Genomic DNA, 12,377 nt, shown 5'->3' with positions numbered 1-12,377 from the left:
AAATTATTTGTGAAACTATGGTTTACTAAAAATAGTCGTTTTGTGACCCTACTATATATGATTACATATGAAAATAGCATCATGTTTAATATTGCAAATGAGGAAATGCATGAATATTTGGCATAGAAAAGAAAAGCATCTTGAATTCCTTTGATAGTGGATTTCGTGGATTTATGGTATTATTTGAAAATACTAAAGATGTTTTATTGGGAAATTGATAGAAAACCTTGTTGACAAAGAATGAAATTGAAAACCTTACAAACTTTGTGGAAGTCTTGGTTATTTAAGGTTTTTCTAAACTTTGTGGAAATAAACTATGTATTTGAAAGTACATGTAACCTGTGAGCTTTATATTGTTTTAACCTTATGCTATGTGTGATTTCCTGGTGATCACCCGATTTGATTTCCGTAGTTTTTGTGACAACGGTGTTAGATCCAGGTTAGTGCCCTTCACTTTGGATGATGCGTTCTTTCCTGCCCCCCATGGGGGAAGAGATTCCTTAATTGTGTATGGGTGGAGCTGCTACCTATGGGGCCAAGAGACCACATGCAAAAGAGGTCATATTTGTGCTGGATTTCCTTGTTTTTGGTTTTGGAAAGGTGTTATTGCTCATAGTACATAGTATGTAGTTCCATGGAAATTATTGCTACAAGCTTGGCACTATCTTGTATAATCATTTTTGTCATATTATTATTGAAAAATGATTTAATAGTATTTCAATTGAAATTCCCAATTATAACATGTTTTGTAAAATGCTCATTATCACAAAACTTGCATTTCCCTTACCCCCATTAATTATGCTATTTATTGGGCTTTAGCTCATCCCATCCTCCAACACTTTTACAAATCAATTGCTATATGTCAGGCATGAAGCTTAGTTTATTGGTGGCTATTGGAGTACTATGCTAATTGGGAGACTTGTGTTATAAATAGTTGGTGACTCAGCTTTGCTAATTTTAAAAAAGCCATAGTTAGTTCTTTTGGAGATGAAACTCTTGGAGTTGTAATCCTTGGGTGTGCCAATCCTAGATTTGCTTTTGGAGTTTCTAGGGGGGTTTGTGGTCCTGTGTTGATTCATTTGGAGTTTTGGAATAAATTCCAGTATTTTGGCAACACATGAGTTGTAGTTGTATTGTTGTAAATATGTTGTAAAGCTCTGACTTATATTATGGAGAGAGTAGTGTGTTTATTTATATTTATCATAAGGAAAAAAAAATACAGTTTCTTTTTATGGTGCTTTTTCTAATACTTTCTGGCCAGCTAGGCCGTAATAGAAATCCTCTTAATCGCCACACTCCCGTGTCTTCCACGTTTTCCTCATTCTTCAAATTAGCAACAACTGCTGCAGGGGCACCACCACCAGCCGGGGCAGCAACAGCATCAGCACCATTGCCTCCCATGGTTGTCTGTCTCTCACTCTTTAAGCGTTATAATAGCCGGAAATATGATCAATAAGGGAGAGAGAAAAAAAATGTAAGAGTACTAATTAGGAAGCTAAGTTGGAAGGCAATAGTAAACGCTTAATAATGATAGAGAGCAAAGACAATAGTGATTTTTTTAATCATTAAATCTTTTAGAAATTTAAGGTTTGAAAAATGTGTAACTTTATAAATAGGATGTTAATTTCTACCTCTAGTTTTCCTTCTGGTTTCAACAATGGAAGAAGAACATCAGTGAGAACAGTCTTTGACTGCAGAGAAGCCTTCAGCAACTTCACTCCCTAGCAAAAGCAAAGATAAAAAGATCAAAATGATTCTTATGTATTTATATGTTATACATAGAAGTGACCACAATGCTCAACGAGTCAATGGTAAAAACATGGTTACCTGGTTACAATATCTCGTTTTTCGATATTAAACCAAAGATTTTTTTTTTTTTTTTTTTTCCCTTCCTGAATTACACACTTGCTACTTGCTAGTCTACCTAAAAGGACAATTAATATTATCATGTTTAGGAATAAGGATTTGTGTAGCTACAAATAGTATCTTCAGCTTGCTTATTTTATAAAATTCACCAAAACGAAAGTACAAAAATAACAGGACGATCCATAGATGTTCCGCACAAAGGACACAATGCGCTGCGGCTAGGAATGGCGCATGGATCTAAAAATCAGAGACGAATGCGAGATCATTATTCATTACAACACCTACAGAATATCATGGATGTTGATATATGATTGAACGTTTGGCCGGCGATTGGAGAGGGCCTCCAGCATTACCAGGGAAATATACTTTGGGGTACAGAAGAGAGGATTGGTTCACGTATGGTTGAAGATAAGTAGGACTAAAATTCTTAAAGCTCTCGTAAATGATTTTCAAGCTGCCCACCATTTCCTGATTGAGAAACGGAACGAAAGATTGACAGACAGGGCAAGAATGGTAAAAAGGAAGTCGATGAATTCCTTGCCAGCTTCAGCGTAAATCACTCGGTGACTCCTATTGTCTATAAATAATTTCAGGCTTACCTTAGTGTTAGCCATGGCCCGTGTTTGGTATATGTGAAGGGTTATGGAACTTTCAATGGATTGTCTATAATATAGTTCAGTGGCTGCTTTGGCTTGGCTGTTTCCTTTTTATATAGAATTCACTCTGGGAGGTGCCTTATTTAGCTACCCTCTTCATTGGCACTCGTTATTCACGAACCTTGGGCAACTGGAACGGTAAAATAATCATTTGCTGCATGCATGGACTCGACTTTCTCAATGGAAAATCCTTTCAATTTTGGCCACAAATTGACGAGAGTTATGAGTAGTAATAACTTCAAGCAAAGGAGAAGCCAAATGGAGTTAGTGCACAATATTTCGAAAGGAATAGCTGGACCATCGATCTTAGGTAAGTCTTAGCATTCCGATCAGCTCATAAATTCCTCAAAAAAAAAAAAAAAAAAAAAAAAAAAAAAAACAGCTCATAAAAAAATTCTTATATATTTTTGCTATATTAGATTATTTGTTTTACACTACATTTCATTAAAATATCAAATATTCTTGATTTTTAATTATTTATCTTTCTTCACACATGTCCAACAACAAACATCTACTCTTTTCTTTTATCTTCAGAGTACATAAAAAAAGAATAAAAAACTAAATGTAAGATAAATAGTGTTAGTATAAATTTACATAATTACTATTACAACTATATATTTTTACATAATTTTGCATGGTTTGATGTGGGTAAATTTTTGGCTTGATTGCTTAAGATATGGTACTTTTTTTGTTATACAAGCACTAATGCAAGCGCTCTGCATTGTAAAGTAACTCTTTTTACACCATATGATGTTTATACAGCCAAAAAGGTGTTTATTCATGTTTAATTTGCAGCACTTCACATATAAGTGCAATTCATGCATCTTTAATTTCCATTGCCCAAATCGACCACTTTCTCCTCAAGAACCCCTACATCCTTGACATTAAACCTGTTAAGCAGAGTGACACAAGAGATGGTGGACATGGGTTTCACCACTAGATCATCCATCACCATGTATGTAACCACTCCTTTCACGTACCCTTCCTCACTGGAGGAAGAGCCCACATTCGTTGCGCGTGGTGGGTCTACGAAATTTACATTATCATTCATATATAGAGCGCTCGCAATTAGGACACTTTGCGCTGGAGTCATTACTCACATATGAGTAACAGCTATACTTTCTAGAGCACCTATACCAGTACCTGGAAGTGGAAGGTGATTTAACCTTTGGCAATAGGAGAGTGACTCCAGTACCACCACCAGAGATGTGTACTCTGGACTTCAGGAGAGTCTCTTTGTTCAAGTTTGGTTGAAGGCAAGTAATATTTATATTTTCAATGCTCTCGTAAATGTTCCCCAAGCTCCCCACCATTCCTTGCTTTGTGAGAATCGTAATGAAAGTTCCGACGGGCAGGGACAAAATGTGAAAGAGGAAGTCGATGAAGTTCTTTTCTGCTTCAGCAAAATGCACTCTTTGGCTTTCTGTGTTTATCAGAAGTCTCAAACTCACATTGGTTTTTTCCATGGACTTTGTTCGAAGATTATCGGACAAATAATATGGCATCACCGTGATTCAATGGACAGCTTATATATGTACATGTTGCTTGGCGGATCAACTTAAGAAATTCTGAATAGGCACTGGCTCCTATTGGGTGAAACCACAGTTCATTGTCGGTCACGAATTGAGGACTTATGAAAAGTTGTAACAGTAATTATCTGTTAGGGTCTTAGCTTTTCCTTTTCTTCTTTTACCTTTAAAACTTGGGTTCGTTTGCTAAAGCAATTATATACAAGAAGAATTTCATAAGCACTGCACTGCATGTACGTACCCTTTAATTTGTAACCCTTGGGAATTTTTCTTTTTCTCTTTGTCAAAAGGAAAGAAAGCAATACTTCATATGAGAAAGCTTATATTTATTGCAATAAGATAAGATTCTCTTCTATTAAATCTTTCAATTTTTTCACATTTTTCTTTAGATTTAAGTCATGTGATATTTAAAAATCAAATAAATGCTACATTTATATGCATGTCAAAAATCTAGTTAAAAATGAAAGGTAATTGAAGGATTCTATTATAGGGGATCCTTTCCCAAATTGTAAAGCAAGCTTATATTTATTGCAATAAGATAAGATTCTCTTCTATTAAATCTTTCAATTTTTTCACATTTTTATTTAGATTTAAGTCATGTGATATTTAAAAATCAAATAAATGCTACATGCATGTCAAAAATCTAGTTAAAAATGAAAGGTAATTGAAGGATTCTATTATAGGGGATCCTTTCCCAAATTGTGAAGCAACTTAAGGATGTGGTGCCATATTTGCCACATTATCAAGTTATATTTGGTTATATTATTGTTCATGTCATCAAAAATAGATTCCGATAGTTTCCATACACCACATCAATAAACTATATCCAAATTTTATTGTAAAGAAAAACCGAAATAAAATCAAAATCAAAAGGATTAAAATAAAATAAAATAAAAAATTGTCACAAGACGAAAATCTAGCTTAAATGTATATATTGGGACCAAAAACCTATTTTAGTCATTAAAAAAAACACATAATAGATATGGCAACACAAATATTGAACAACCGCACTTACAATCTTAACATCCCCACAACATGGTCATACTTAGACGGTGTATGTTAGACCTACTCCACAAAACCACTTCAAACCCAAGCCATGTTAACAAACTATACCACACGTTAGGATTGTCCAAGAAACCCACCTGGATGACTTGACCCAAACCGAAAGGTCATCAAGGATTTTGGCCTAATTATTCAAGCGGAATCGGGTGAAGTTTTCAGGTTTTTACGGGTTTGAATCAATTGGTGGGTTTGGGTTGATTTCGACATATGCGGTTTTTTTTTTTAACACAGGGCGTGCTTTCATTTGTGTGAAATATCACCCCTCCCCCTTGTTTCAATTGAAACTTAACTCTCTCTCTCTCTCTCTCTCTCACTCTCTCAAACACACGGCCACAAATTGAGGACTTATGAAATGTTCTAATTGTAATTATCTCTTTGCTATTTTTTCCCCTTCAAAACTTCTCCTAGGGTTCATTTGCTAAAGCAATTATGTACAAGAAGATTTCATATTCTGAAACCTCATTTCTTTTACTTTTGTAAAGAAAGGGTAATCATCACATTCCCTTTCTTTAACCTTGAATCAATTCTAGCGGGGAATTTTCTTTTTTCTCTTTATCAAAACGAAAATAAAGCAATAGTTCATATGAAAAAGCTTATATCTATTGTGATAAGACCCTCTCCTATTGAATTTTCCACTTTCCTCTAATTTTTATTTAGATATAAGACATATAACATTTAAAAATCAAATAAATATTACGTGTCTCACATTCAGGTAAAAAATAAAAGGGAATAAGACATGGACACCCCTAGTTGTTGCCTTCCTACACATTCATCTCCATGAACAATCAAGCTTTACCCAATCTCTAAAACCTCCAAAACCAACCGACTGAAACAATCCAAAGCATACACAAATCACCCTTCTCAAATCCCCAAACTGTAGTGGTTCCCTTCAAAAGTTCAGCCATCATACCCATAATATATAAGACCTATTCACCTATGAGAATCATAAACACTCAACCCATCAAAATTTCCAAATCAATTCCAAAGCCATCGCATAAACCCAAATTACACAACTTAAGGTCTCTCAACTCCAAATCAAGTGTACACTTTGTCGTTTGTCACCCCCTTCTCCTTACTTTTCTTTCCGTTCAAAATCAGCTAGTGCTTCAGGGTTGGATTAATCCTTGAGGGTTGATGGGGCACAAACTTAGGTAACATGATACCATGCCATCAAATTAAATTGCCCATATTAGGTAAATTAATGTGTGAGCTAATTTCTGTGTCAGTAAGCAAATTCCATCCAAATTTTAACAATAAGAGTAATATTGGAATCAAATACAAATGAAAAGAACTGAAATGACACCTAGACTCGAAAAGATGTGGCCAAATAGTAGTCATTTTGTACACCTAGGATCTTGAACTCCTTTGAGTTTTGACCTCCACAACGAAACTTTTCATCTAGCTTCCAACATATTTATCAAATCTACTAGCACCTATTCCTAAAGCTTGGTACATATACAAATCATCAAACATGTAAAAATATTTTGAAAAATTAACCAACGTGAATCTTCGAAAGCTACAATAATTTTCCTTTTCCAACAAAAGAAAAACAAAACATAAAAGACAATTAAAGATTGAAAGAGAGAGAATTTTGAGATTAAGAGGTCGATCTGTACCAAATTTTTAAACACCATGTAAAAGAAACCACATCAATACTCCATTAACCAAGTAAGCAAGCAATACTATGAAGGAAACTGAAGAACGAACTGGATAGAAATTTTTTGTTAAATTAAACGAGAACTTTTTATCTTTCAGGACTAAGACAGATTCAAGACCAACAAATATTTTTCCAAGATGTTTACCTTATCTAGGACAAGGCGATGCATTGTTATTGTTAAGAAAAGTTGTAATTTAATTTTCAATTTTGATTTTGGTGTTAAGAAAAGGATAGAGATTGTTTGATGTGTGGTCATATGAGAGTTTTTTTTTTTTTTTTGAGAAGATGGTCATATGGGAAATTAGGTGGCTATTGTTGACGATTCACTATGTAGGATATTGGTTTGAAAAAATTAAAGCCTCAAAACATTTTTTTTCTGCCCAAAATATTTATGATTTTCAATTGAGTTGAGCTTTTATTGGTCTAATATTTTGGAGACAATTTTAGAGATAAGAAAAACAATGTACAACCCTTTTTTGTTTTTTATTATCACACAATACTATAAAATACTAAATATACTACAAATTTTATTACATAATAGAGAATAAAAATAGATGCGTCAATAAATGTGATTAGTGGGATTAGACTACATAATAAATAAAAGATTTTGTTAATGGATGGCTTAAAAGTATTCGTTTAGGAAATACTTTTAGAAATATTTATGAAAAATTTAAAAAAACAAACTGATTTTTTAATCGTTTTTATATTTCTTATAACAGTGACATCGAAATTTTTTTAAAATAGTTCATTATTAAATGTTTTAAAAGCACTCATTAACTGGACCCTAAAATAAAAACACAAAAAAGTACAAGGAACAGAAGATCAGGTGCAGAAGCTTCTGAATGGCTCCCATTGTATATTAGGATTTTAATTTTGTTTTATTATAAGCTATTGCCTTTGATTAAAACAAAAAACACAAAAAAGTACGAGGAACAGAAGCTTCTATAACTTTTAGTCTTTTACACAGCCAGCTTCGAAAAGCAAAAAAGGAAAAGAGATGTAGAAAATAGTGATAAAGCATGCATGCTAAGAAGATGGTATCATGATATATATATATATATATATATATATATATATTGAGAAAAATAGTGGTATCATGATATAACCTATTAATTAAGGTAACACATCCCTCTCATACCCTAGGACCCAATGCCCACTCCACTGACTTCACCACCACTCACGGCTATATCAATTATAAAACCGCAACATGCCTTCAAAAGATATATTTAACCACAATACAATATCTAGCTATCAAACTATTCTTTTTTCACTTCAAAAAGATCCAAGTGATAATATTAAAGTTATTTTGGATAGAATTAAACTATAATAATTTGTGTGAATTACATTCCCTTCTCCAATTACATTCAAACACAATGGTATATTGATTGATTAATAAAACATCAATGTTGTTATCTGAAAGTTCACTTAGTGTATAAAACACTAATGAATATTTAGACCCCCAATTTCAAATATACACAACACAAGTTTATACTCAAACAATATATGTGCGGAATATAAAATATAAGCAATAGCCAATTTGGCAAACTACTTCAACACATAATTAATCATAAACCTAGCAGCAATTAATGGTTAAAAAGTAAGGGAAGAGAGATGCAAACACAAGGATAACACCAGCACGTGTTATTGAAGAGGAAACCGAAGAACTCGGCAAAAAATCTCTCCGCCGCCCTCCAAGCAGTAAAATGATCCACTAGAGAATAAAGTTGGGATACATGAATAGCAATAGACCCCCCAAGCCTAATCTACCTGATGCACCTAATTAAACTCTCCAAGCTTCTTGCTCCAACAAAGTTAAGCATAACCGTGTCTTCTCTAGCTTTCTGGATCCCACAATAAGCTCTATTTTGCATCCGCCATCCTTGGCATCTTCCAATGCTTCCTAAGCTCCAAAAACACTTTCAACACTTTGAATGAGTGTGGGTAGTGTATGGGTAAAAATCTCCTCTCAATGAATATAACAATGGGAGAGGGAAGGAGAAGAGACTACAAAGATTTCTCTCTAAGAATGAGTAGCTCTCTCTCTAATAAGGTGGGTGTGTTGTAGAAACCTCTCTTAGGGTTTTTCTCGCAATAGGCTCCTCTTTTCAGCACATTACATTTCATGGGTATAATGGTATTTATAGTAGGATATGAGAGGAATGTGAAAAGTCATTTTTCTGCAAAATAAGGCATTTTGGCGACTCAGCCTCAGGAGTGGGATGAGTTGCGAGTTTGAGTCGCGAGATAATTGTCAAGCCAAACTGTACTTTTTGTCCTGTAGTACTCCAACTGTCGTGACCTTTTAGCTTCTTACATGTTTCACACGTGTGGCATTTTGGCGACTAGCTAATTGCGAGTTGTCTCTTAATTACACACACTCGATCAATTCTTCACACTCTCTCACACACAACCCTTACACTATTCTTACCTAAATACAAGGTTTCTACATGTAGAATTACAAGCAAATTTGGCACGGAATAAAACCAACACATGGTTGATTAAATTCAACCTTACAATATCATTTTTAATGATATTTAAATTTAATGCAACAAGTATGCAGTTGAATTTAATTAAAGAACGCAATGTATTACATCTAAAAAACTGTACATAATATAGTAAAAGAATGTGATTAAATGATTAAACTTACTATTTTTCAATAACTTAAGTTTTTGGGAGAATTGGTAATTTAACATGGTATCAGAGCTGACTCTGAGTTTAACCCTTACCTCTTCTACTATACCTCATATTTAAAATCTCACATGTCGGGCCTTGCCTATTAATTAGAAGGGAGTTTAAGCCCATTCATGTGGGGAAATGTTAAAAGTGTGTAGTTAAGTAATTAAATTTACCAGTTTCCAATAGTTTAAATTTTTGAGATAATCAGTAATTTAATAAAGTTTTGTCCGAAGTAAAGGGTGTTCAAGAGAGATAGACCTCATTTTGGTATGAATCGAAGCCTTATTATTATTATTAATTACAACAATGGGGAGGGAGATTTTTAATCCTAGATTTCCCCATTGGAACTACCTAGAAGTACTAGATAAGCTATAAAACTTTTAGCCATATCTTTATTGTACGTGCAAAGAAGTGGAAGGAATAGGATAAAAACAAGAAAGGAATAGCGAAACCATCCCTTAATCTATCTCCGTCCCATATTATTGGTTTGTCACTTTGCAACATAAAGTAACTCCTTTTACCCCATATGATGTTTATATAACCAAAAAGGTGTTCATGTTTAATTTGCAGCACTTCGCATATAAGTGCAATTCTTACATCTTTGATTCCCATTGTCGATAGGTAAGTCCCCTTCGGTGACACACATTGTTCGTCAACTTAAATATGGATGTATCTATTTAGAAATGGGTGGGATATAAATTTATTTTGTTGCATTTAATCCTTTTTCTAAGATCACATAATTTGTTACAATTTTTGCCATAATTTGATAAATTGTTCGATTATAAGTGGTGGATAATTGTTTTCACATAAACTCACAACCCACAGTCAACCACTTTAGAGTGGTGGTAAAATTGTGACAAAATATAATTATGTCCCTAAAATATTTCCTAAACAAATCCGAAGAGAGTTGTTTGGGGGGGGGGGGGGGGGGGGGGGGTTGTTTGAAGGGCCTTCAAGGAGGTGCATGAAGAGAAGGAAGCAGGGGGTAGCCTTTATTATGGGCATTGGTCACGTTGGGACCGATAGAGCATAAGGTCAACAAACTTGTGCCTTAGTCATCGTCAAACATCTCATTATACCAAGCAGCTGATAATTAACAAAAACTTACATATACTTGGGGCTCAATTTTTTATGATACATAATGCTTCTTAACCAAGCTTCCAATAAAACATGCAGAGAGAGAGAGAGAGAGCATATTGCCCTTTACATTTCCACACCAGAGTTGACGTATATTTAAAACATATATGTAACGAAAATAAAAACACACACACACAACATATTGGCAATGGCACAGAACTCTTGCACTTACATTTCACTGACTCTCACATTGGACTTCTTGTTTCAACATTGGTAGGAAAACATCAGTCAAAACACTCTTTGACCATATAGAAGCCTTGAGTAGTTTCACTCCCTAGTAACAAACCACATAAATTAATGAGCAAAATAATTATTAATTACATTTAGATTCATGAAATAGTAAATCTTTACTTGAAATTGACACATTTCAAAGGCAGATGAAGATCCTTTTTCCAAAAGAAGAAAAATGAAATTTTCACAATATTACATTTCTTTGTAACTTTCTTTTTTCTTTACTCTTTTAAAAGATGAACAACCAAGTGACCTTAAGGGGAAAGAGTAGGAATGAACACAATATTAATTTTCCAATATGGAAATTAAAGTTAAATGATAGCATTTGAATTTTGAACATACTGACTCCGAATTTCGTCTCTTCCTCATATCATGGTTTCGGAATTACGATTTAGGACACGAAAAGCTTCAATCTTTTATACCTCAGTTTAAGCATCTTATTTTGCAATAAATTTCACCTTAACAAAAGAAGTACGCTAATTAAAAGAAAGGAAAAATAGACAAAACAGAAGTAACAGACTCATGATCAGAAAGCAAAGAACGACCTACATACCTCATTGATGCCCAAATTGACAACTTTCTCCTCAAGAACACTTACATTCTTGACATTAAACCTGTTAAGCACAGTGATACTAGAGATGGTGGACATGGGTTTCACCACTAGATCATCCATCACCATGTATGCAATCACTCCTTTCACGTACCCTCCCTCACTGGAGGAAGAGCCCGCATTCGTTACGCTCGGTGGATCTACGAAATTTACTTTGTCAATCATATAATTCTGGCACGAAGGACACTTTGCGCTAGTGTCATCAGCCACATAGTTGTGACCGTAGTAATTAGGGCACCTATACAAATTCCTGGATGATGTAGAAGATGATTCAACGTTTGGCAATAGGAGAGGTACTCCTGGAACAGTACTACCACCAGAGATTTGTACTTTGGGCTTCAGGAGAGTCTCTTTGTTCACGTTTGGTCGAAGATAAGTAGTACTTAAATTTTCAATGCTCTCGTAAATATTCCCCAAGCTGCCCACCATTCCTTGCTTTGTGAGAAGGGCAATGAAAGTTCCGACGGGCAAGGCCAGAATGTGAAAGAGGAAGTCGATGAAGTTCTTGTCCGCTTCAGCAAAAAGCACTTTTTGGCTTTTTGTGTCTATCAGAAGTCTCAAACTCACATTGGTTTCTTCCATGGATTCTGTTCAAAAATTTTCGGACAAACAATATGGCATAACCTTGATAAAATGGACAACTTATATACATGTTGCTTGTGCGGATCAACTTAAGAAATTCCGAATAGGCACTGGCTCCTATTGGGTGAAACCACAGTTCATTGTCGGCCACGAATTGAGGACTAATGAGAAGTTGTAACTGTAATTATCTCTTAGCTTTTCCTTTTCTTCTTTTACCTTTAAAACTTGGGTTCGTTTGCTAAAGCACTTATGTACTAGAAGAATTTCATATTCTGAAACCTTATTTCTTTTACTTTTGTAAAGAAGAAGTAATCAGCACTGCACGTACGTACCCTTTTGTAACCCTTTTTTTTGGGGAAGTTTTCTTTTTT

The 12,377-nt window shown here is 34.4% G+C and overlaps 1 protein-coding gene across 1 annotated transcript; it reads right to left on the bottom strand.

Annotated features, from left to right (window-relative positions):
* Positions 1-10,533: 10,533 nt before the first annotated feature.
* On the bottom strand, positions 10,534-12,094 carry LOC115958579. Its single transcript, XM_031077009.1, has 2 exons — positions 11,368-12,094; positions 10,534-10,857 (listed from the first exon to the last, which is right to left on the bottom strand). The coding sequence occupies exons 1-2, from the start codon at positions 12,004-12,006 to the stop codon at positions 10,759-10,761; spliced, it is 738 nt and encodes a 245-aa protein (XP_030932869.1). The 5' UTR covers positions 12,007-12,094; the 3' UTR covers positions 10,534-10,758.
* Positions 12,095-12,377: the final 283 nt, after the last annotated feature.

This window comes from Quercus lobata, chromosome 8 (assembly GCF_001633185.2).
Source record: "Quercus lobata isolate SW786 chromosome 8, ValleyOak3.0 Primary Assembly, whole genome shotgun sequence".
NCBI classification, from domain to species: Eukaryota; Viridiplantae; Streptophyta; class Magnoliopsida; order Fagales; family Fagaceae; genus Quercus; species Quercus lobata.
This window is presented reverse-complemented; position numbering and strand designations above follow the sequence as displayed.